Source organism: Bos javanicus, chromosome 4, assembly GCF_032452875.1.
Source record: "Bos javanicus breed banteng chromosome 4, ARS-OSU_banteng_1.0, whole genome shotgun sequence".
NCBI classification, from domain to species: domain Eukaryota; kingdom Metazoa; phylum Chordata; class Mammalia; order Artiodactyla; family Bovidae; genus Bos; species Bos javanicus.
In genome coordinates this window covers 72,616,783-72,643,396 of record NC_083871.1, presented here as the reverse complement: position 1 = coordinate 72,643,396, position 26,614 = coordinate 72,616,783, and the positions used below count along the sequence as shown (strand labels likewise).

General features: G+C 35.3%; 1 protein-coding gene across 6 annotated transcripts in view; it reads left to right on the top strand.

Annotated features, from left to right (window-relative positions):
• Positions 1–26,614, top strand: part of STK31 (serine/threonine kinase 31) — an 85,279-nt gene that overhangs the window by 38,052 nt on the left and 20,613 nt on the right. For all 6 annotated transcript variants that reach the window (XM_061414348.1, XM_061414350.1, XM_061414352.1 and 3 more), the window contains 11 exons: positions 9,294–9,473; positions 10,996–11,112; positions 12,117–12,236; positions 13,317–13,448; positions 14,644–14,745; positions 16,248–16,328; positions 17,992–18,117; positions 18,718–18,843; positions 20,359–20,445; positions 21,151–21,300; positions 25,045–25,167. In XM_061414348.1, the coding sequence (XP_061270332.1) occupies positions 9,294–9,473; positions 10,996–11,112; positions 12,117–12,236; positions 13,317–13,448; positions 14,644–14,745; positions 16,248–16,328; positions 17,992–18,117; positions 18,718–18,843; positions 20,359–20,445; positions 21,151–21,300; positions 25,045–25,167 (1,344 nt within the window). The remainder of the gene's footprint in view (positions 1–9,293; positions 9,474–10,995; positions 11,113–12,116; positions 12,237–13,316; positions 13,449–14,643; positions 14,746–16,247; positions 16,329–17,991; positions 18,118–18,717; positions 18,844–20,358; positions 20,446–21,150; positions 21,301–25,044; positions 25,168–26,614) is intronic.

The following is a 26,614-nucleotide window of genomic DNA, read 5'->3' as shown; positions in this document are numbered from 1 at the left end:
GAACAGAATAACCCTCTTCTACATTTTATGTATCTTTGAATTTTTACTGCTTTTGACAGTATCTTTAATACCAAGCTGAATACTAGCTATCTTGTTGTGGACTGTAGGGAGGGGATAAGCTTGCTGTAAAATTGGATAAAAGGTTATTAAGGGACATCCGAGCACTTGTGTCTTTCTGTCCACCTGGTTGAAGATGGTGTTGTTCAGTCACTCAGTCGTGTCTGACTCTGCGACCTCATGGATTCCAGCATGCCAGGCTTCCCTTTCCTTCACTGTCTCCTGGAGTTTGCTCAAACTCATGTCCATTAGGTCAGTGATGCCATCCAGCCATCTCATCCTCTGTCATCCCCTTCTCCTCCTGCCTTCAGGCTTTCTAGCATCAGGGTCTTTTCCAATGAGTTGTCTCTTTGCATCAGGTGGCCAAAGTATTGGAGCTTCAGCTTCCACATCAGTCCTTCGAATGAATATTCAGGACCAATTTCTTTTAGGATTGACTGTTTTGGTCTCCTTGCTGTCCAAGGGAGACTCAATTCAAGATTGAGTCTTCTCCAGCACCACAGTTCAAAGGCATCGATTCTTCAGTGCTCAGCCTTTTTTATTGTCCAGCTCTCATATCTGTACATTGCTACTGAAAAAACCATAGCTTTGACTATATGGACCTGACCTTTGTTGGCAAAGTAATGTCTCTGCTATTTAATATGCTGTTTAGGTTTGTTGTAGCTTTTCTTCCAAGGAGCAAGCGTCTTTTAATTTCATGACTACAGTCACCATCTGTAGTGATTTTGGAGCCCAAGAAAATAAAGTTTGTCACTGTTCCATTGTATCCCCATCTGTTTGCCATGCATGAAGTGATGGGACTGGATGCCATGATCTTAGTTTTTTGAATTTTGAGTTTTAAGCCAGCTTTTTTACTTCTTTCACCTTCATCAAGAGGCTCTTTAATTCTTCTTTGCTTTCTACCATGAGGATGGTATCTTCTGCATATCTGAGGTTACTGGTATTTCTCCCAGGAATCTTGATTCCAATTTGTGCTTCATCCAGCATTTCTCATGATGTACTCTGCATATAAATTAAATAAGCAGAGTGCCAATATACAGCCTTGATGTACTCCTTTCCCAATTTGGAACAGTTCCATATGCTGTTCTATTGCTTCTTGACCTCCTGCATACATGTTTCCCAGGAGGCAGGTAAGGTAGTCTGGTATTCCCATCTCTGTAAGATAATTTTCCACAGTTTATTGTGATCTGCACAGTCAAAAGGCTTTAGCTTAGTCATTGAAGCAGAAATATATGTTTTTCTGGAATTCTCTAGCTTTTTATATAATCCAGCGGATGTTGGCAATTTGATTAATATGTAGTTTTCCTGTTTTTGTGTATGGTTCAGGAACCATTGGAGCCATTATTTGAAACATTTTCTTAAATAGAATTGAATAAATAGTATAGGTTATTCCAGAATGGTGAAATAAGATTTGCGTAGAAAAGGACAGTGATGTAAGAATTCACCTGTCTAATGTTCATGACTGTGAAGCGTCCTAGGCATAACCCCCAAGGACTGTCAAACCCCCATTCCATACTGTGAACTATACCTCGTGCCTTTCTAGGTGGGGGGAACAGTTAGCATTCTTGGGGAATGTGTCCGGGTGCAGTGAAGGCCAGTCCTTTGAGAAATGAACAACCATTCTGCATTAACTATGGCCTGGGAAGACATCTGGTGTTGTGGAGGACCATTGCTTGAGACTCTACCAGCCAATTGGAGTGGAATTTGCACCCTAGTTAAATTGGCTATCCTTTTCACCCTGGCATTTCGACACTCGGATCCATCTCTTAAGCAGACTAACCATAGAGCCAAAAGGAACACTCTTGCCCCAGGTGGGTCATTTGATCCATATATATTTATTTTATTGGGGTCCCTGTAGGTATTCCTAATGAATCCAAAGCTAGAAACCAAATAGCAGCAGGGTTCGAGTAGGTATTATTCTGGTGGTCCACCATTAATAAAAATGTTGATTGGGTAAACTGTGTTTACTATAACCAACAGAGGTTTGTTTACTATACCAGAGATGCTCTAAGGGGAATAGCAAAACAGATGCTACCAGCAAAATGGCATGGGGAAAATTGACTGGCCTTAGACATGATTCTGGAGAACGCAGTGGCACCCCAGTCCAGTACTCTTGCCTGGAAAATCCCATGGATGGAGGAGCCTGGTGGGCTGCAGTCCATGGGGTCGCTAAGAGTCGGACATGACTGAGCAACTTCACTTTCACTTTTCGCTTTAATGCATTGGAGAAGGAAATGGCAACCCACTCCAGTGTTGTTGCCTGGAGAATCCCAGGGATGGGGGAGCCTGCTGGGCTGCCGTCTCTATGGTCGCACAGAATCGGACACAACTGAAGGGACTTAGCAGCAGCAACAGTGCAGCTTTACTCTGTAGTAGTTTATTTCTTCTCATTAACTGGTACAGAGTTAAAGGATTGGCAACCAAGATCATTTTAAAACTTCTTTTTAAAGTTTAATCTTAAAAGACTTTTTGCCAAATCTGGTTTGTCTCCCTTTCTATTCTTCCCTTTTGTCACCAGATTATTCTTAAATTTCTGTTCATTTTGCTGAAAAATAGTTAGATTTTTATTTATTTTCTTCAAGTACTTAAGTAATATAACTTATACTTTTATAATGAAGGTCAAAGAAGTGAAATGTCACGATATTTGATTTCATTAGCATTTATTGAGGCTTCTTTTGTGGCCTACAATAGATAGTTAATATTTCATGACTGTATAAATTCAGAAAGAAAATATATTCTAGGTTTTTTGTGTGCAGTTTCTGATCTACGGCTTAAGCTGTGATCTGAAGCTTTAATCTTCTGTATCTTTGCTTAGTTTTTTATCTGATCATTTTGTAAGTTTTGAGATTTTTTTATATTTTCTAGTTAATATATATTCTAGTTTTCTTTAATTTTTCAAAATATTTCAGAGCTTATTGTTAAGTGTTAATGAATTCATGATTGTTATGTATTTTAAACTATGTATTTTTAAACTATTAGGTAATAGTAGTTTTCCCTTAAGGTGTTTTGGGATAAAAGTTTTATTTTTGTTTCCTTTTATTTTATTTAAAAATAAATTTTTATTATTATTATTTTTACTTTACAATATTGTATCGGTTCTACCATACATCAACATGAATCCGCCACGGGTGTACACATGCTCTCCATCCTGAACCCCCCTCCCACCTCCCTCCTCATACCATCCCCTCTGGGTCATCCCAGTGCACCAGCCCCAAGCTTCCTGTATCCTGCATCAAACCTGGACGGGTGATTCGTTTCTTATATGATATTATACATGTTTTAATGCCATTCTCCCAAATCACCCCCCACTTTTTAAAATTCTTATCCTACTTGTCTTTCTAGTTAATATTTGCCTTATACATAGTTTCTTTTTTTCTTCCATTTATTTTATATGTCTCTGTTAGACAACACTCCAGTGGATCATTTTTTAAAAGAATCAAACATTTAAATCTGTCTTTTAATGGGTAACTTAATTGATTTATATATAATTACTATTTTATTAGAACTTATTTCTGTGATAACTTTTGTGTTTCTGTTTATCATGATTTTTTTTTCCCTCCTTTTCTTCTCTCTTCCCTTCATACCTTAGAACATTCTCACTTGCCTCTGGTGGGTCTTGTCTGTCTGTATTTCTCTCCCAAATACCAGCTAACCAAACAATCACAATTGTTGTCTACGATTTTACTCACAGATTGTTACAGGTATCATATATGAAAACTCAAGTATCAAACTTTGTAGAGTTGAGTTATTTTCTGACTCTTCATAAATTGTTGGATATCTTTTGGTTCACTCTGTATTTTAGAGTACTTTCTCCGAGAGTCCTTTCAAGCAGGGTTTGAGCGGTTGACTTTGTAAGTTATTAAATGTCTCAGGATATCATATTTAAACAATTCAAATATTTAAGCCACTGCTTACATTTAAACTCCTTTCAACAGTTATTTAATGAGCTATAAAATATCTTAGATGCAAAGGCCATTTTCTCTTAAGACTTTTGACAATAATAATCCATTGTTTTCTTACTTCTGCAGTTGTTGGTATGAGTCGCATTTTTCTCCTAATCAGTAGTCACTAATTGATTCTTGGCTGTATTCTGCCGTTTAACCAAACCATTGTGTTCTTTATTTCAAAAATTATTTCTTCATGCTTAATAATTTCAGTTGTTTATTATTTATAATTACTTGGTTTTGCTTTATGTTTCCAATATTTTTTCTATTTTTGAGAAGATTTGTTATGCGTATTTTGAGTTCTTACTATTATCTGGGCCATTGATTTTGCTTCCTTTTTGTAAGGTGGCTTCAGTTCAGTTCAGTCGCTCAGTCATGTCAGAATCTTTGCGACCCCATGAATCGCAGCACGCCAGGCATCCCTGTCCATCACCAACTTCCGAGGTTTACTCAAACTCAGGTCTGTTGAGTCGGTGATGCTCATCCTCTCATCTCATCCTCTGTCGTCCCCTTCTCCTCCTATCCCCAATCACTCCCAGCATCAGCGTCTTTTCCAATGAGTCAACTCTTCGCATGAGGTGGCCAAAGTATTGGAGTTGCAGTTTTAGCATCAGTCCTTCCAATGAACACCGAGGACTGATCTCCTTTAGAATGGCTTGGTGGATCTCCTTGCAGGCCAAGGGACTCTCAAGAGTCTTCTCCAACACCACAGTTCAAAAGCATCAATTTTTTGGCGCTCAGCCTTCTTTATAGTCCAACTCTCACATCCATACATGACTACTGGAAAAACCATAGCCTTGACTAGATAGACCTTTGTTGGCAAAGTAATGTCTCTGCATTTTAATATACTATCTAGGTTGGTGCCAAAGAATTGATGCTTTTGAACTGTGGTGTTAGAGAAGACTCTTGAGAGTCCCTTGGCCTGCAAGGAGATCCAACCAGTCCATTCTGAAGGAGATCAGCCCTGGGATTTCTTTGGAAGGAATGATGCTAAAGCTGAAACTCCAGTACTTTGGCCACCTCATCGAAGAGTTGACTCATTGGAAAAGACTGTGATGCTGGGAGGGATTGGGGGCAGGAGGAGAAGGGGACGACAGAGGATGAGATGGCTGGATGGTATCACTGACCCAATGGACGTGAGCCTGAGTGAACTCCGGGAGTTAGTGATGGACAGGGAGGCCTGGCGTGCTGTGATTCATGGGGTCGCAGAGTCAGACAGGACTGAGCAACTGAACTGACCTAGGTTGGTCATAACTTTCCTTCCAAGGAGTAAGTGTCTTTTAATTTCATGGCTGCAGTCAGCATCTGCAGTGATTTTGGAGCCCAAAAACATAAAGTCTGACACTGTTTCCACTGTTAACCCATCTATTTGCCATGAAGTGATGGGACCAGATGCCATGATCTTCGTTTTCTGAATGTTGAGCTTTAAGCCAACTTTTTCACTCTCCTCTTTCACTTTCATCAAGAAGCTTTTTAGTTCCTCTTCACTTTCTGCCATAAGGGTGGTGTCAGCTGCATATCTGACTCTTTATTGCCAAATTCAGACTTAAATTGAAGAAAGTAGGGAAAACCACTAGACTATTCAGGTATGACCTAAATCAAATCCCTTATGATTATACAGTGGAAGTGAGAAATAGATTTAAGGGACTAGATCTGATAGAGTGCCTGATGAACTATGGATAGAGGTTTGTGACATTGTACAGGAGACAGGGATCAAGAGCATCCCCATGGAAAAGAAATGCAAAAAAGCAAATGGCTGTCTGAGGAGGCCTTACAAATAGCTGTGAAAAGAAGAGAAGCGAAAAGCAAAGGAGAAAAGGAAAAATATATGCATATGAATGCAGAGTTCCAAAGAATAGCAAGGAGAGATAAGAAAGCCTTCCTCAGTGATCAATGCAAAGAAATAAAACAACAGAATGGGAAAGACTAGAGATCTCTTCATGAAAATTAGAGATACCAAGGGAACATTTCATGCAAAGATGGGCTCGATAAAGGACAGAAATGGTATGGATCTAACAGAAGCAGAAGATATTAAGAAGAGGTGGCAAGAATACACAGAAGAACTATACAAAAAAGATCTTCACGACCCAGATAATCACAATGGTGTGATCACTCATGTAAAGCCAGACATCCTGGAATGTGAAGTCAAGTGGGCCTTAGAAAGCATCATTATGAACAAAGCTCGTGGAGGTGATGGAATTCCAGTTGAGCTATTCCAAATCCTGAAAGATGCTGTGAAAGTGCTGCACTCAATATGCCAGCAAATTTGGAAAAGTCAGCAGTGGCCACAGGACTGGAAAAGGTCAGTTTTCATTCCAATCCCAAAGAAAGGCAATGCCAAAGAATACTCAAACTACCACACATGCACTCATCTCACACGCTAGTAAAGTAATGCTCAAAATTCTCCAAGCCAGGCTTCAGTAATACGTGAAGCGTGAACTTCCAGATGTTCAAGCTGGTTTTAGAAAAGGCAGAGGAACCAGAGACCAAATTGCCGACATCCGCTGGATCATGGAAAAAGCAAGAGAGTTCCAGAGGAACATCTATTTCTGCTTTATTGACTATGCCAAAGCCTTTGACTGTGTGGATCACAATAAACTGTGGGAAATTCTGAAAGAGATGGGAATACCAGACCACCTGACCTGCCTCTTGAGAAATCTGTATGCACGTCAGGAAGCAACAGTTAGAACTGGACATGGAACAACAGACTGGTTCCAAATAGGAAAAGGAGTACATCAAGGTTGTATATTGTCACCCTGTTTATTTAACTTCTTTGCAGAGTACATCATGAGAAATGCTGGGCTGGAAGAAGCACAAGCTGGAATCAAGATTACCAGGAGAAATATCAATAAGGTGGCTTAGTTTGTTATATTTCTTTCAGAGTGCCTGTGTTATTGCCACATTTCATCCTCCCCTGTACTTCTCCTCAGGACTCCATATTCTCTTGAGGAATTATCAACTATCTTGGTGTGCTGTTATGTGCATATGTGTTAGTGTGGAAGAGGGACCTTGGAAGAGTGAAAGGTTGGCGCATACTTTTGGAGACTTCAGGAGGATTTAGGGAATAGGATAGGCTTGCTTCTCAGAACTTACAGGGTTGCAGTCTTGTCAGGGAACATTTAATTTTAAGGAACCCTATATGTTGTTTTCTGTTTCTCAAGGGCCCTCTGTTCCTTATCAGTTCCTGGAAAACAGGAATGAGCAGAGCTGCACGCAGCTCTCAGGACTGAGGTCATGAGGCAGAACACATACATGGATTCCTTTCAGTAACCTTTTGCTTTTCTGTAAAACTACTTAGTCATGTTCCTATTTCCAATACATGGATTGTCTTCTGGCCCTGTGATGATTGTTATTCCCCTAGTTACTGTTATTATGCGTCTGGTTTTGGTGTTTTTTACTTAACCTTATTATTTACCTAAAGCTTCCTTGTATTACAATATATAAGCACACACTGCCATAAATAAAGCACCCTTGTCCCACTAGAGACTTGGGTCCCCCGCGTACTTCTTTTCTTTGCCGCCTTTTCGTCGACTCCTGTCCCCAGGTTCCGGTCTGTCAAGAAGACCATAACACAGTCTGGGCTCAACTGCTTCCTGTTGGCTTCTGTTCTAGATAATTTTACTCTTCAGAGGACCTCTCAGTCCCTCTCCCTCAGCCTTTCCTCTTTTCCAGGGGCTGCTACCCTTAGGTGTAAATGCTGCTGGGTATTCAGGGGAAGGGGAAGAATGCTTGGCCATCTCTTCTATCCTGATTGTCTGTTTTTGCCTCCTCTAGTTTTCCATACTGTACTTGTATAAACTCATTGCCTCTTGCTTGTGCTGCTGTTTTCTTGCCCAGTGTGAGGAAGGGAGAAGAACATATGAAGAAAATTCTTTTTTCCCAAGATGATTCTCTGCTGTGGTACAGGCTGTCTCCTACTTGCAGTGATTGTATTCATTCAGTGCTAAATACCAACCGTCTTCTTTCTTTCCAAGGGTTTTTCAGTTTTGTGAAAAATTTCTGGGATCTATTAAGTTTTCCTCTTGTCTCTGTGATGTTTCTCAGGTCTCAGTCCTGGAGGGAGCCATCAAGCTATCTTGTCTCTCCTAGTCCTTTCTAAAAATGCTTTTTAATGTATGTTCTTGTTCAGTAGCTCAGTCGTGTCTAACTTTTTGCGACCCTTTGGATTGCAGCATGCCAGTCTTCCTTGTCCTTCACTATTTCCCAGAGTTGGCTCAAATTCATGTCGATAATACCATCCAATCACTTCATCCTCTGGTGCCCCCTTCTCCTGCCTTCAGTCTTTCCCAGCATCAGGGTCATTTCCAGTGAGTTGGCTCTTCATGTCAGGTGGCCAAAGTATTGGAGCTTCAGCTTGAGCATCAGTCCTTCAGTGAATGTTCAGGGTTGATTTCTTTTAGGATTAACTGTTTGATCTCTTTGCATCCAAGGGACACTCAAGAGTCTTCAACACTATAGTTTGAAAGCATCAGTTCTTCAGTGCTCAGCTTTTTTTATTGTCCAGCTCTCACATCCATACATGACTACTGGGAAGATCAAAACTATATGGACCTTTGTTGTCAAAGTGATGTCTCTGCTTTTTAATATGCTGTCTAGATATATATGCTTAATGTCTTTCCTTAATTAGAATTATTTGTACAATTTGGTATGTTTATTTTTACTTAGCAGTAGCCCTTAGAACAGAGAAGGCAATGGCACCCCACTCCAGCACTCTTGCCTGGAAAATCCCATGGATGGAGGAGCCCAGTGGGCCGCAGTCCATGGGGTCGCTAAGAGTCGGACAGGACTGAGCGACTTCACTTTCACTTTTCACTTTTCACTTTCATGCATTGGAGAAGGAAATGGCAACCCACTCCAGTGTTCTTGCCTGGAGAATCCCAGGGACAGGGGAGCCTCGTGGGCTGCCGTCTCTGGGGTCGCACAGAGTCAGACACGACTAAAGTGACTTAGCAGCAGCAGTAGCAGCCCTTAGAAACTTCCATGTCAGGACAAAATAGATTCTTATGTAAAGTCAGAGAAAAGAGGATACTTTCTACTCAATTAAAAGCCTAAGACTATAAAGCCTTCTGTTTATAACCTTAATTCATTTAATGAACTTTTACTATTATAATCCAAATAATCACCTCCTAGGTAGTTTTATGCTTTTATGTCTAGATATTCAAAGTTTTATTTATAAACTTCTCCAAGATAGGGATTCAATATATTACTTCACTGTCTCTCAGATTCTAATATGGTGCTTTACTCTTAATATAAAGTTAATTAACTTTAATAAACAGAAGTATCTTTCTGCAGGATTTGTCAGCCTCTTTAGAAGCAGTATATGGACAGGCCAAAGAAGGAATTAACTCTGAAGAAATACTGGAGAAATTTAATGACTGGAGGTGTAATAAAAGAGAGGAGTTCACCAGTGTTAGAAGTGAAACAGAGACTTGTATACAACGTCTTATAGCATGGTTCCAGAATACTTTAAAGGTAACAGGAGTTCTGTTGCCTGGTGATGTTGTGGCATAAACCAGGGAATATATGTTTTTAAATTTTCCACATGTAATTTACTTCTTTCTGAAAGCAAGGGAGGGTGGAGGAGAGAGAAAAAAGAGACAAAAATAAGAATGAGAATGCTGGGATAGAAGAGTGAGGGATTTACCTATTTACATTCTCTGTTTAGGACGTATATGAAAACAGCTTCAGTCAAGCTACAGGTGTAAGATAATATCTGGAGTTTATTACAAATGAAGTGTTTATTTTACAGCTATAGTGTAGAGGTAATGGTATGTGCTTTAGAAGATACAGCTTTCCTCATTTTGGTTTCTTTTTTAGAAAGATACATGTGTTTTAGCATTAGTTGGCTAACTAGTCATGATTAAAATGTTTGGCAGTGTTTTAAGTCATTCAGGTTTTAGTTATCTTAAATATCTTAAAGATATCTAAAATGGGAAATATTAGTCTCGGTTATTAAATATTAGAAAAGGTGTCATAATTTTTTTAGTTCTTATTTATTATTGTAAAAACACTACATAATTCTATAAAAGGCTTTGAGACATGTGGTTTGTATAATGTACTCAGAACCCTAACTGAATTTTTGCCCAATTTTGTTACTGATTCTTTGTTCTTCTGTCTGTTTGCAACCTCCTGAGCAAGGACAAAGACACCTATGGTATCATTTATCTCTCTGTGTGATTGGTTTCCAAATATAAGCTACTTCTAGAATTCTTTTTTGATGCTTTGTTATGGATACATTAACGTAACTAAGTTATTTCTTTGTCTTCTTTTGTTTCAGAATCATCCTCTGTTTAGGTTGTCTGTTATCTTTCATTTCCATTGCTATTTCCCAAATCTAGACCTCCGTAATCACAAATCTGAACCTCTGAAATCAGAGTGACTGCTTATGACCTTTATGTTCTGCATTATAATTTTGACCCATGATTTTATTCTATTTTATACCTTATTATAAAGTCTGTTTCCTGATAGGAATTACCTTAGTTTTCCTAATGAGATGAAAACTATCAGAGTTTAATTTTTAACTTTTATTCTTTAGATTCCTCAATTCTAGTGAGTCATCATTAAATATCAGGTATAATCATACCCATTCCTTTGTATAAAGGCTGGTTTTGTTTACCTACTGTCTGTCCAGTTTGAACTTGCCACCTGAGCAGTCAAGGTTCTTTACCAGTTGGACAGTCTCTTTTATTATTCCCTCAAAACATCTTGGTCTTGTCCCTGTTTTTTTCTCATACTTTTCCTCTGTATTGTCCTCTCATCTCTCTTAACTACTACTTACTTTAACAAAATCTGTATTTTCTTTAAGTGTGTGAGGTGTGTGTACCTTTTTTTTTCCCCATGCATAAGGTTTCTGAAGGTAGTACTTTATATTTCTTACGTTTATTTCCCCCACATTATGCAATACATAGGCTAATTCTCTGCTCCAAGTGTAAGAATATAATACTAATTGAAATAATTAAATGAGATACTTCATGTTTTTATTTTTACAAATGAGGCCTTTGATCTGTCTGTGGAAAAATCACTGATTTCTGATGACACAATTGATAATATTGATGAAATCCTGGAGAACACTGAGTCAGGTGTCTGCAAGGAGCTGGAGATATCTCTGATTGTGAGTACTGGTATTCCTTAAAGCAAAGTGTTGTTTTGTTTTGTTTTTTTTTACTAGTTAGACTTAGCTTTCCTTGTAAAAGCTTGTCTGATATACTAATACTGCCAAGTTCTAATCCAAACACAATGAGAAGTCTTATTCTTCCACAGGGTGATATTTTCATTTTAGTAGGATATTTCACATCAAGGAAAAAAAAATCTCATGTTTAATTCTAGGAAAACAACTCTTAGATTAATCTGATTCTATCGGATTTCAATAGCACTTAATTCTTAAGTCTGTCATACCCAGTAACCATAAGATAAGACTCTTCAGAGTTTATAAAAGCTTGAAATAAAATCTGAGAGACCTTTTGGAAGTGAATACACAAGATTAATTAGTAGCTGTCTTTCCGTACTGTATATATTCTCTATTGCTGTATAAAGCCAAAAATTAGTGTATTTTGTAATGTTAATACTGCTCGCTGGGACCAGCTTTTTAGGTTGCTTACTAAATTGGTTATGTTCTTTATTTTGGTTATGTTCTTTATTTTGGTTGGTTATGTTCTTTATTTTGCTTGTTTCTCTTTTCCCTTTGTAATTCTATACAGAGTGACATTTTAAAAATACATGCAAAAAAATACTGTATTTCCCCACTGTCAACTGTAAAGTTGTCCTTATTTAGATGGTTCTGTGAGGCTTGATTTTAGACATGGTTCTTAATAAAAATAGTGTTGAAGTTCTGTATATTGTTTAGTTTTTATATTTAGCATAGTAGTATTCCTGATTTCCTTTAATGCTCTAGTTTAGACAGCTTTAGGAATAATAGTGTTATGGGAATAAAATTTCCCATATGAACATCTTTGACATCAGTTTCTCTTCTCCCTCGAAAAAGATCTATGTTTAAGAAGTATTTTGAAATATATAAATTTGTTAAAGGTATCATTTTGAATTTTTTCCATTGTTATCAAAAGTTTTAATTATTTTGTACTCCTTTATATATAATTCTGTATGTGTAATTTCATTTAGGAACAAGGTGATGCAGACAAGGAGATCATTTTAAAAACATGTAGTCAAGTACTACAAAAGATCCGTTCAGAGGAAAGCCTTATTGCCACAGTACAATCCAAGTACAAGGACAGTGTTGAGGTTGGAGTATGCTTTATATAATTGGTCTTATATGCAGATGCTTTGAAATTTTTAATACTTAAACTTTTCTTAAGTAGTTAACACCCAGTGTGTAGATAAATTATTTACTATTTCTGGAAAAAAATTATAGCCATTGTTAGCTGGTATATAATTAAACTCACCCTATAGTGGGAATGGCAATTTTACTGATAAAATACATTGAGATTTTTTTTTTAATCTTTGGTTTTTATTATGCTCTCCAAAACATAACTTTTATCTTTTTCTTTATGCCTATACAAGTTTACAGTAGAAAACTTGCTATATACAGAAAGATAAGGAGGAGAAATAAAAACATTGATTGTATTCCCATTAGCTTAAGAGATATTAAGTGCTAGTTTTCAGAGTATTTCCTTTTTGAATGGTAAATTATATGTACATATGAATATTATGTGTATTGCATCATTTTGTAAACTGTTTTGAAAAGGTTTTTGTCATTTAATGGTTTTTCATGAACAGTTTCCCATATGATTAATAATTTTTTTATACTGTGATTGTGAGTGAATAAAACATCATCTCTTGCATAGATATATGATGTTATTTAACCTTTCATCTGTGTTAGATATTAGGTTTACTTGCATTTTTTTTTTACCATGAAACTGTATGTAGTTTTTGTACATAATCTTATTTAGTTCCTCAAGTAGATTCCTAAAAATTGTTAATTACTTAGTCAAAAGGAATGAATATTCTTGAAACTTGATATATATTGTCAAACTACTTTTGGAAAAGATAAATTCAGTTTACATCCTCACTGGAAATTCCCTTTTGCATTTTCTGTAGCGAAGTGCGTCTCACTGTGTGTCCAGCTTGAAATATTTTTTACCTTTGCTACTTCGATTGCTAGAATGATATTATTCTAAGTAGATACGCAGAAAATCAAGAAGACAGTGGGTAGAATTGTTTTGTTGAAAATTGTAAAATTTTTAACTTCAGTCTGAGCTCAGTAAATATTAGTTGAATCTTAATAGAGAGAGTGGTCCAAAGGTGACTGTTCAATAAATATTGCTATTTGTGTGTTGAAAATATAACAACTCTTTCTCTCAGTTTAAGAAACAGATTATTGAATGTTTAAATAAGAGCCCCAGCGTGGATCACTTGCTCTCCATTAAAAAGACACTGAAAAGCTTAAAGGCTCGACTGAGATGGAAATTGGTTGAAAAGAATAATTTGGAAGAAGTAAGAAAACAGTTGGTTCTTAATGAATTCTGTGTGTACCTAATTTTACTTGGGGTCTGCTTCTTAAATACACTCTTTAAAATTATTCACTTTTTGTTTTATGTATTTTATCTTTTTCCCTCTGTAAGTTACCAGGTTAATAATGTAAAACATTTTCCTATGTCATGAAATGTTTTCTAAAAACATTTTACATGGTTGCCTTGGTTGTTGGTAACATAAATGTTTTTGAATAATTTAAAAAACTTTTACTTGGACTGTTACAATGTCTATTAAAAATAAGCCTGTTACATGCTGAGAGGTGACAGGGTGCTCCCCCAAAGGTAGAATTTTGTCATAAAGATCAGGATGTCTTTTGTTAACTCTCTTTTTAAAGCCTGGACATAGTATTTCTTGCAGATATTTTAAGTTGTTTTCAAATGTAATAGAACAAAAAGAATTAGGACACTTTTAGCCTTTAGGCTTGAAACTTTGTGAATAAACTGCCATTCTTTGTTCCCTTGAGGATTCCATTTACTTATCAAAGGGGTTTACATTATATCTTAATCCAGCTTGAATTAGCTTTCTTCCTCATTGGAGCAGTTAAGCATGGAGTAGAACTAATTTAATAGTTTAAAATTTTTCTAGTTTTATCCTATTCTGGGCTGTAGGACATGAGGTCTTTTTTAGTTTAATTTTTTAACTGTTATAGAAATACATCTAACCTTAAAGACATGTACTTTTTAAGGAGACTTATTTGTTATCATTAATGTTTACAGAGTCCTACATTGTTTTTCCTAGGCATGCCACGTGTTTACTGATTTTTTAAAATCAAGTTTTACATGGAGAAATATTCCATGGAATTTAATTGTATTCTGGTTCCTATTCTTAATATTTATTTTATGGTGGCAGTTGGTCATCTTAGAGAAAACTTACAGCAAATTAAGAGATAAGAAAAATCTATGTAATAGACTTTATGGCTACATTTTTATAATCCCTTTTTGTAGGTTTTAGAAAATTCAGGGTTAGAATAAACTAATATTAAACTAATATTAATTCAACAATTATGTTATGAGGGACTTTAGTGCTAGATATGGAAGGATATGTAAAAATCAGACAGTGATTTGCCATAGAAGTTGCCTTAATTCTTACTAGGAAGAACTTGTTTTCAGTCTACTTTAATAAGCCTGTAACGTTACTTTTTTCTTTCTGGTTAAAGTCTGATGACCATGATGGATCTGAGATTGAAAAAATAAAACAAGAAATAACTCAGTTACGGAATAGTGTCTTTGAGGGAATTTATCATGAGCAGGAGGAATATGTAAGTATTTGATTCTTTGAAATGTTGAATTAGTTTTAAAATTGGATTCAAATATCTGTTTTTATGAAGTGGACTGTAATCACAAGGCTAGAGATTATATTGGCATAGTTATGTTGGTATGGGGGTTTCCCTCGTGTGTCAGATGGTAATTTTAGCCTGCAATGCAGGAGACGCGGGTTTTATCCCTGTGTTGGGAAGATCCACTGGAGAAAGGCTTGACTATCCACTCTGGCAGTCTTTCCTGGAGAATTCCTTGGACAGAGGATCCTGGCAGTCTGTAGTCCATGGTGTCGCAAAGAGTCAGACACAACTAAGTGACTAACTGTTGATACAATAATATTTATGTGAACTTAGATATTAATTTCTGATGACAAAATATTTCATAACCATTGTTCCAGATGTGAAAATTGCAGAAAAGTATAAAGAAATACCATCTTTAACTTTCTCAGTCGGTGGTAACAGTAGTATAATTACATTAAACTTTTGACTTATCTTCCTTTAAGTCTTATTTTTACAAGAATCAAGATTATCTCATAATTTTGCACACTACTTGTTTTCTGTTTAACATAAAGCCCAAAGATTTTTCCTTTATTATAATCTTTATGATTATTATTTTAGCTTAAAACTGCAGTGAAAACATTAACAAGGCACCATAATTTAGTTGAATATTACAAAACTACTAGGTTGAGGGTAAGTTTTACCACTGATTTTTGTTACTTTGGAAGAATCAGTCAGCATATCTTGTCTTTAAAATGGAAAGAATATTGAATTTTATATTTTAGGGATATTATGGGAAGAAAGGTAAGAAACAGTGCTCTGAAGAATAAAAGTACTATGAAAATAATAGGCACTTTATTATGTGATATTTAGCAAACTTACCTGTGTGTACTTCATTATTCACCTTGTGAATATTGGATAAAATAACTATCCCATGAACTTGATAAATGTCTGGAAATTTTACGGAATAAAACATGTGATAAGTGACTTTTCTAAGGATGTTCAGTTGACACGTTTACTTTAAAGTAGCTTTTGTAGAGCTACATGTTTATTTTTTTCTTTCCAGGCTTTTATGATTTTTTTTTTCCTACATGAAATAGCCAGTATTTTAAAATGTTACTGTGTTCTTACATTTTGAGAACTAGTGACAGTTTATGATTCCAGTTGATTTTTCATCACACTTCATTTTAGCTTGAAAGTGAGTGTGGACTTTGACCTTAGGCAAGATTTTGTGCCTGTATATGTAAGCCAAGCCATTAAAATTTGTAATAAACTTTTTCTTCTATTAGTAAGGTGGTTAATTTAGATCCAAGTTGCTGCTTGGTTTTCAATTATTGTAGTAGAAGGCAAAATCAGTGATTTTATATATATTTATATATATATATTATTAGATTATATATATATTATTAGATTAGAAGTCTTGTTATTTAATAAGGGAGGTATCAGGATGTATGATTGAATATACATTGATCTATAATAAAAAATATATATTTTTTTAAATTTAGGCGAAGCTGAGTAGCTTAGTACAAAAATGGTTCCCTGAGCTTCCTCTACTTCATCCTGAAATAGGATTACTTAAGTACATGGTAAGCTTTGTTTCCTTTGAGAATTACTACTATGCAGAGTGCTGAAAAGTGATGATGTTACAATTATGTATCATTGTTGAATCTGTAATAATCTTGCTATAAAAATGTTTCTGCTGAATGGTTTTTAGTATTAGAACTTTCTCAAGGCTGTCTTTCATACTTGCATACTGTATTTTAATTTTTATATCAATTTGCATGTTTTCTGTATTTTCTCTTTTTCTCATGACTAAAGAGAAAACATTTTGCATGGCACTTATTTGAATTAAAGGTGTTTATCTTTTGAATTGATGAAGCAATTTTATCTCCTGTTCCAAGAGTTAGAATAAAAGTAGGACTCTGATACTCATGAAGAATTTATAAACAGAATGTATCTTTTAAAGCAGGCTGGAGAAATTATTCTAGAGAAGTTGAGGTAGAAGTTAAGGTAGATATGTTAATGTGAGTATGATTTTCTAGGCAGTCAGGATTCAAAACTAGGAGATCAATGTATTAGGACATTGTGGAGCAGGATTGGTAAACTCTGGCTCTCAGAGCCGAGTCTGTTAACTCTGTGTTTTATTATTTTGTCTGCTGCCCATGAGGGTCTAGAGGAGATGTTTATTCTTTAACATTGTCATTAAATTCATGATAATAGTTTAAATATAGTACCTAAAGGAATGTTCACATAGATATCTGAACTGATAAATATATAAGATTAAAGTCCTGTAAACTGTTAAAGCAATTACTGAATAATCTTTTTCAGACTAAACTTTTAAATAATGTGAGATTTTCCTTGCAATTATTTAATTTTGCTTAGAGACTATTTTATGTAGGATGCGTGAGTAAATAATGTGATACTATATGGGGCTTGAAAATTAATTTCAAAAATACGCTAATCTGTTTTATTTTGGAAGATTAATCATGGCTTACGATTCTCTTCATTGACCTGCAAAACTGTTAATCATAATCATATGATTGGCTTATGGATACCCTTTATTATTTTAAGGTGTTTTCCTGTGATATGTGCTTTAGGAAATCCCCTGTAGGTTGATTATATATTGTGGATTACTTAAATATGGTGACAACACTTAAAAAAACAGAAGATAATTTCACAATCCCTCTTATGATTAGTAAGACTATACCACAGTAAAACTCAGCTTGATTTAAAATGTCGATAGTCATGTTTTAGTGCACAAAAGTATCAGGAATACATAGTAGAATTAAATTATTTGAAAGAAATTTTCAATTTTGAAGATTCCATTTCAAACAGAGGCAGGGGTGTTAGAACTCTGTTAGTTCCTAGAACTGTCGTAGTCTTAATTTTTAGACTTCTCATTCCCATTCTACAGCCGCCTTTTTATTTTTCATCATTTTAATATTTTTTAGGAAACACATTAAGTTTCCCAGGTAACATCAGGGTTCCTTGGAAGCAGGGTTCATCCCAGTCATTTTCAGAATCTCGTATAGAGGGGTAGCATGATTAAGTGTATGGTGATTACATTCCGGGTGGGAATTCAAGTGCCAGGACATAGAAAAATATAAAACTTTAAATATTTGTATTTTATTGGTATCTCCAGTAGAGTTCATGATATCCAGTCCATCTGATAGTATGTAACTATCAGATAGTTTGTTATTTGAAAGTGCTTGTTTGGTTTCTTGAACTGTAACAAAAACTTGTTCTTAGAACTCTGGTGGTCTTCTTACAATGAGCTTGGAAAGAGATCTTCTTGATGCTGAGCCTATGAAGGAGCTTAGCAGCAAGCGTCCTTTGATATGTTCTGAGGTTAATGGGCAGATAATTCTTTTAAAGGTAAGTTTAAGTTCTTTGGACTTGTGGAAGATTCAGAGAAGTACCACGTGGTGGTGGTACTTTTACAGCAAAGTAAAGACCCACTGTTTATTTTCTAAATTATATGAATTAACTGGTATCATGATTATGTTTCCAGTTTGGCTGCTGTAACTACCTTGTATTTAAAGTTTCCCTCATTTCCCTAAATAATATATGTTTTTAATAGGATATACTTGCTTTTCTTTTTTCAGGAGAACTTAATATGATCTAGCTAAGATTCAAAGTTCTTATTTTTCTTAGGTTTCTATTTGAAATCTCAACTGTTTTGCCAACAGTCTTTTATTCTTTGATTTCTTCTCTTCATTGACCTGCAAAACTGTTAATCATAATAGTTGGATAATTAATTTGGTCTTAGTGGGTATATATTGTAGACTATATTTTAAGCTACTGGTAGAATTGTTCTTTTCTTTTTAAATTATATCATTAAAAGCAGATACGAAAACTACTCATGCAATTAAAGAATAAATTTAGATATATTTTAACATATAAAAAGTTGAAATGATATATACTTAGAGTGAGATTTTAATCTTAGGACTGCCACTTACTCTTTTTTGGTAAAAGGGCTATTCTGTGGATGTCGACACAGAAGCCAGGGTAATTCAGAGAGCAGCTGCCTATCACACAGCTTGGAGAGAAGCTAAAGGAGAATCTGGGTTGCTACCACTGATATTCTTATTTTTGTGTAAGGTAAAGTTTTTATGCTAATCTCTTTCAGAAAACATTCTATTTAAAATATGTTTTAGTTACAAGCTTTATAGAAGTAATTCCTTTTAATTTTTTAAATTAAATGTATAGTTGATTTACAATTTTGTGTTAATTTCAGGTATATTAATTTCATAGCACAGTATTTTTGCAGATTATATTCCATTGTAAGATAATGGGTATAATTCCCTGTATTACATAGTAAATCTTTGTTGCTTATCTATTTTATATATAATAGTTTGTATCTATTAACCCCATACCCCTAATATGTCCCTTGCACTTTCCATCTCCTGTTTGGTAACCACAGTTTGTTTTTTATGTCTGAGTCTGGTTCTGTTTTGTATATATATTCATTTGTATTATTTTTTAGATTCCATATATAAGTGATATCATATAGTTATTTGTCTTTCTCTGAGTTATTTCACTAAGCATAATATGCTCTAGGTCCATCCACATTGCTGCAAATGGCAATATATATCCCGTTGTATATACCACATTTTCTTAATTCACTCATTTATAAATGGACATTTGGGTTACATACATGTCTTGACCACTGTAAATAGTGCTGTTTTGTACACTGAAGTGTGTATATCTTTAGGATTGTTGTTGTTGTTGTTACTGTTTTCTGGATATATACCCAGAAGTAGAATTGCTGGATTGTATGGTGGTTCTATTTTTATTTTTTTAAGGAATTCCCGTCTGTTTTCCTTAGTGGCTGTACCAATTTACATTACCACCAACAATGTAAGGGCTCCCTTTTCTCCATATCTTCTCCAAAATTTGTTATTTGTAGATTTTTTGATGATAGCCCTTCTGATAGCTGTGAGGTGATAGCTAGCTCATTGTGGTTTTGATTTGCACTTCTCTAATAATTAGTGATATTGAACATCTTTTCCTGTGCCTATTAGCCATCTATATGTCTTCTTTGAAAACATATCTGTTCTTCTGCTTATTTTTGTATTGTTTTTAATATCAAGTTGTATGAACTGTTTGTATATTTTGGATATGAACTACTTTTGTTAGTCACATCATTTTTTAATATTTTCTCCCATTCCATAGGTTGTTTTAATTTTGTTGATGGATTCTTCTGCTGTGCAAAGCTTTTACGTTTATTTAGACAGTCTTTTCAACAAGTGGTGCTGGGAAAGCTGGATAGCGACATATGAAACAATGAAATTATAGCATTCCCTCACACCATATACAGAAATAAACTCAAAATAGTTTAATACGTAAATGTAAGACAGGAAACCATAGAGCTCCTAGAAAAGAACATATATGAAACACTCTTTGAAGTAAATTGTTAGCAATGTTTTCTTGTATCAGTCTTCCAAGCAAAAGAAAAAAGCAAAAATAAACAAATGAGACCTAGTTAAATTTAAAAGATTTTGTTCAGCAGAGAAGTAATTCTTTGTGGAAAAATTATTTTGTACAGTCATTGTATACTGAAGATATTTTAAAGAATTTTTCACTTAGATTCTCATTTTCTGTTTTGCTTCTTAGTCTGATCCTATGGCTTATCTGATGGTCCCATATTATCCTAGGGCAAATCTGAATGCTGTTCAGTCCACCATGCCTTTAACTTCAGAAGTAAGTAAAAAAAAAAAACAAAAAAACACATTATTTTCATGGATGTGTCTAGTGAGAAAGTATCACCTTAAGTTTGTTGAGGGTTTGCTGCACACTTTCAATGTACAGTTTTGATTATTTAATTGTCACATCACCCCTGGGATATGAGTTATCGCATTATATACAGATTAGAAAAGTGAGGCTCACAGAGATTAAAGTGACTAGTACAGGGTCCTTCATCCAGAGGCTGAGTTGGGACTTGGGGTTGGAACTTTTTGGCACCAAAGCATAATCCTTATAACTATTAGGCAGTGTTGTATGTAAATTGTATAGTATAGCACTTGGTCTTAAGCAGTAGCTTTAATTTCTGTTGTAAATTTGAATTAGTAATAACAGTAAACAATGACCTGATTCTTTCTGCACAGTAACTCTTTCGGCCTCTTTTCTTTTCTCGATGGTCTATGGTCATTGTTTGTAATCCAAGTCTTCTTAGAGACTATAGTCTCTAAGTCATATTAAACATATATATACACACACATATGTGATACATATGTTTACATGATATTATCAGGACTTCTGGCCTTTAATTCTTTATCTATGCTGTATTGTTTTTAAAGGTTCGTTTAGAAGAAGCTTAGTCACTTCTGAAAAGTCTTTTAACTAGAGAAAAGGTTCAGTTATTAAAATGATTTGTCTACTTCCTGACTTTTTTTGTATTATCTATAGGAAGCTTTAAAGGTCATGAAAGGTGTAGCCCAGGGCCTTCATACATTGCACAAGGCTGACATAGTTCATGGATCACTTCATCAGAACAATGTTTTTGCTTTAAACCGTCAACATGGAATTGTTGGAGATTTTGACTTCACCAAATCTGTGGTAAAATATAGTGGTTTTATAAATAAGTTCTAGACTTCATTTAGTATTATTAGGCACTTTTGCAAGATATGGTAATTTATTATAAGATTTTTGCCTTTGGTTAAGGTATGTCATGTGGTGTAAGCTATTACTCTGTTATCAGCTAGATGCTAGGACAAGAGTTTATAAAGTTGTGCATTAAATTTTTTTTAACCACAAGTTTTAGGAGCAACCTAAGTTTTAGGAGCAACCTGAAATTACAGTCGATGGCGTTGACAACATTCACGTTAATTATTTTGTCAGTTGGAGCTTCCCTGGTGGCTCAGTGGTAAAGAATCTGTCTGCCAGTGCAGGAGACATGGGTTCAATCCTTGGGAGAAGGACATGGCAACCCACTCCTGCTTTCTTGTCTTGGAAATCCCATGGATAGAAGAGCCTGATGGGCTACAGTCCATGGAGTCACAAAATAGTGGGACATATCTTAGAGAACAAATAACAGCAGCAAACAACAATTATTTTGTCATCATCAAGAAACATTTAACTGCTAGAATACACAAGGAAAAGTAGATGGCCATCTCCTGTCTCCCCATCTGCTGCTGCTCTCCCAATCAATAGATTAGATTTAGATATACATGCTTTGCTATTTTTTGATTAGTGGGCATTTTTAGAAACTTGGGAATCTTGGACTTTTCCATTTAGTTTAAGTTCTAGTTTGATGACATTGACTGTTAATTTGGTGTCATGTTACCTCAGAAGAGGCAGTTTGTAGCAGTAACATATATCAGATAAAGAGAATATTGTGATTTTTTTTTTCTTTTTGGTAGAATAAATAGTTTCAAAATACAATCACAAGGGAGCATTTCTCTTTATTAAAATATAATTCACATATGATGTGTACATTTCAGTACTAATTTTAATATAGTCACAATATTGTGCATCAGTCACCACTGTCTAATTCTGAAACACTTTTATCACCCTCAGAAGGAAACCCTGTACTGCTTTGCAATCACTCCTCCTCTATTCCTCTATTAAGTCTCTTGGAAACCACTAATCCACTTTCTGTCCTTATGGACTTAACTTATTGTGGACATTTTCTGCATATGGAGTCAAACAATATGTGGCTTTTTATGATGAGCATATTTCATTCTGCATAATGTTTTCAAGATTTATCCATCTTGTAGCATGTGCCTGAACTTCATTCCTTTTCTAAAAAATTTTTTATAACATAACCACAGTTATTTCAGAATGTATTCCAGTATCAAATGGTAAAGTTCAACAATGCAAAACCAAAATTGCTTTTGCACCAATTTAATAATTTTACACATGATAATCCAAATGTTTCATTGCTACTCTCAATTCTTCCTACCCCTCTCCTTCCCCACCTGTGTCCATAAATCCATTCTTTATGTCTATGTCTCTACTTCTGCCTTGCAGATAGGTTTATCAGTACCATCTTTCTAGATTCCATATATATATACATTAATATATGATATTTGTCTTTCTCTTTCTGACTTACTTTACTCTGGATAATAGGCTCTAGGTTCATCCACATCATTAGGACTGACTGAAATGCATTCCTTTATATGGCTGAATAATATTCCATTGTGTATATGTACCACAGCTTCTTTATCCATTGATCTGTTGATGAACATCTAGGTTGCTTCCATGGCCTAGCTATTGTAAATAGTGCTGCAGTGAACATTAAGGTACATGTGTCTTTTTTGATTATGGTTTTAAAATGCCCAATTAGTATTTCATTGTATGGATGTGCTGTACTGTGTTTTTACATTCATCAGTTTGTGGGTACTGGGGTTTCTACTTTGTGATTATTCTGAATAATGCTTCTGTGAACATCAGTATACAAGTTTTTGTGTGGAGGTATGTTTTCCTAGGGAAGGAATTATTGGGTTATATGGTAGATGTCTGTGTTTCACTTTTTAAGAAACAAAGCTATTTTCTGAAGTGTCTGTACTGTTCTACATACTCATCAGTGATAATATGAGGATTCCAGTTTCTCAGCATCCTTGCCAATATTTATTGTGTGTGGAGTTCCCTTTTGACTAGTAAAAGTTAGAATGCTTTATATATTGGTCATCTGCAAGTCATAGAATAATGCCACCTGTTTATATACAGTTCAGTGGTTTTCATGTGGTACCTCAAAAAGATGGGAAAATAAAAATGTAAAACTAATGAAATGCTTGATTATAGAGGATTTATACAAATAAAATTTGCTGAAAGGTTTATTTTAATATTTATTTGAAGATTAGGATAACATCTTAAAAATAACTGAATTGTATGTTTTTAAAAGTTCTCTATTCTTAGGAATCCTGGTTAGTTTACCAAGGCATGCCATTCTCCCAGCTATAAATATGACTCCAAGGTATTCTTCCTGATTTATACTGATTTGTCAGCTGTTAGGTGCATGCTCAGTTGCTTCAGTCGTTTCCGACTCTTTGTGACCACCCCCCCAAGCCAGGCTCTTCTGTCCATGAGATTTTTCTAGCAAGAATACTGGGGTGGGTTGCCATTTCCTCCTCCAGGAGATCTTCTCAATCCAGGGATTGAACCCATGTCTTGTGTGTCTCCTGCATTGTGGCAGATTCTTTACCATTAACCACTGGGGAAACCCTTAAAATGATTTATTCTGAAATATGGGTTGAACTCACTTCTTGCTTCATTTTTTACCCTAATCTCAGTTGAAGTACTAGCCAGAAGAGTAATTTGAAAAGTAGTCCATAGTCAAAAACATTGGTTTTCAGACTTTACACTACATGTGATTCTCCTGGGAATCTTGTTAAAAATGCAGTTTTTAGAAATTGAGGTGAAATTAGTATATGACAGTATATGTTTCAAGTGTGCATAAAATGCAGATTTTTATTCCGCATTTCAAATTTTGTGTTTCTTACAAGTTCCCGGGTGTTACTATAGCTACTGATCTTTTTAAGTACTACTCCCAAACTATCCTACTCCGAGAAGCAAGGATAAGGATGGTTGCTGCTGCTGCTAAGTCGTGTCCAACTCTGTGACCCCATAGATGGCAGCCCTCTAGGCTCCTCTGTCCCTGGGATTCTCTAGGCAAGAATCCTGGAGTGGGTTGCCATTTCCTCCTCCAATAAGGATGGTAGGAGAAGATAATTAACACTTAGCGATATATGCTAAGTAATTAGTGTGCTGATTATCTTTACCTTTATAATAACTCTGAGGTAGTTACAAGTTAATTTCCTTTGTACAGATTAATTAATTTAGACTCAGAGATTAAAGCCAAAGGTCATATAGCAAGTAAATGACAGAGTGAGTATTGCAGTCAAGGTTTATCTGAATCCAGGGTTCATGTTCTTGTCATTGATCATCCTTTTGACACATTAGAAATGGTATACTTAGAAAATGGTCAGGAAGGAAGGAAGGTACTTTATACTTGTGTTGTTTAAAATTACTTATAATTTTCAGAGTTAGAAAATAGCACTACCTCTTGCCCTTGTGAAGTGTATTTTTTAAGAAAGTACTAAATTTTATTGAATCAGTGATTCTTAACATTTAATCTGGAGTCTACAATGTGCAGTGTAACCGTAGTCTCACTGTTAAATTTCATGAGACTGATTTTAAGAGCAGTTTATAATAGTGGAAATTAGGTAAAAATATTTCAAAGTGGAGAGAGAATAGAATATTTCAAATGAATATTTTTTGTGTTGATTACATGCAGATTACTTCACAGGAAGCTGCCTCAACTGTGTTGTCTCTAAAATATTTGACCTACTGTTTCTGTAGAGTCAGCGAACCTCAGTGAACATGATGGTTGGTGACTTAAGTTTGCTATCACCTGAACTGAAAATGGGAAAACCTGCTTCTCCGAGTTCTGACTTATATGCTTATGGCTGCCTTTTATTGTGGGTATGTTACATTTTTATTGAAACAAATCAGTCATTTTGTTGTTGTTAAGTGCTTAGTTGCTCACTCAAGTCCAACTCTTTGCCATCCCATGGACTGTAGCCCACCAGACTCTTCTGTCCATGGGGATTCTCCAGGCAAGAATACTGGAGTGTATTGCCATGACCTCCTCCAAGCAATCTTCCCAGCCCAGGAATAGAACCCAGGTCTCCCGCATTGCCAGCAGATTTTTTACTGTCTGATCCATGAGGGAAGCTCAAGATTGCTACCACTGAGCAACTAACACTTTCACTTTTCACAGGAAAACAGTGAGGGAAAAAGGCCATTTTTGCCTTTATAATAATTCGTAATACAGGGATATATAGTGTGTGTAGATATACATATATTGATGTGTTATATTTCAGTTTAAGAAAGTGATGATGATCTGAAGTTGTTTTCTTCAATATATTAAAATGTCTCTGAACATGTAGAGACATTTGTAATAACCAAAAGTGGGAAAACCCAGATGTCCATAAACAGGTAAATGGATAAATAGTCTACTGTGTATTCATTGGAATACTTGTTATCATTTTTATTTAGTTGCCAAGTTGTGTCCGACTCTTTGTGACCCCATGTACTGTAGCCTGCCAGGCTCCTCTGTCCATGGGATTTCCTAGGCAAGAATACTGGAGTGGGTTTCCATTTCCTTCTCCCTGGGATCTTCCTGACCCAGGGATTGAACCCACGTCTCCTGCATTGGCAAGCAGATTGTTTACCCCTGAGCCACTAGGGAAGCCCTGTTGGAATACTACAAAGTAATAAAAAGGAATGAAGTATTACAAGCATGCCTCGTACTGTTGCTCTTCACTTAATTGCACTTTGCAGATAATTATGTTTTTTATATATTGAAGATTTGTAGCAACTCTGCATTATTAGATTATGGTTGGCATTTTTTAGCAATTAAGTATTCTTAAAGTATGTACATTGTTTTTTAGACATAATGCTATTGCATACTTAATATGTTATGGGAAGCCAGAAAAATTATCTCACTTTTTTATTGCAATTTTCACTTCATTGCAGTGATCTAGAACTGAATTCTCACAGTCTCCAAAGTATGCCTTTATACCCAGTAATATGGAGGAATCTCAAAATAATTCTTCTAAGTTAAAAAAGCTGAAGGAAAGAAAGAATGCATACTTACGGTTCTCTTTGTATAGAATTCTAAAAAGTGCAAACTTACCAACAGTGATAGAAAGAAGATTTGCAGTGGTCTGGGGTTTGAAGGTAGAGGGGAAGGGAGGGATAGATTACAAAAGGGCACAAGGAAATGTTTTTTGCATGATCACCATGTTCATCGATAATGGTGATGATTTTGTAGAAGTATATATCATATATATTTTAAATGCACGTGGTTTATTGTACATGACTTACACCTCAATAAAGCTGTTATTAAAAGAGTGTTTATATCTAC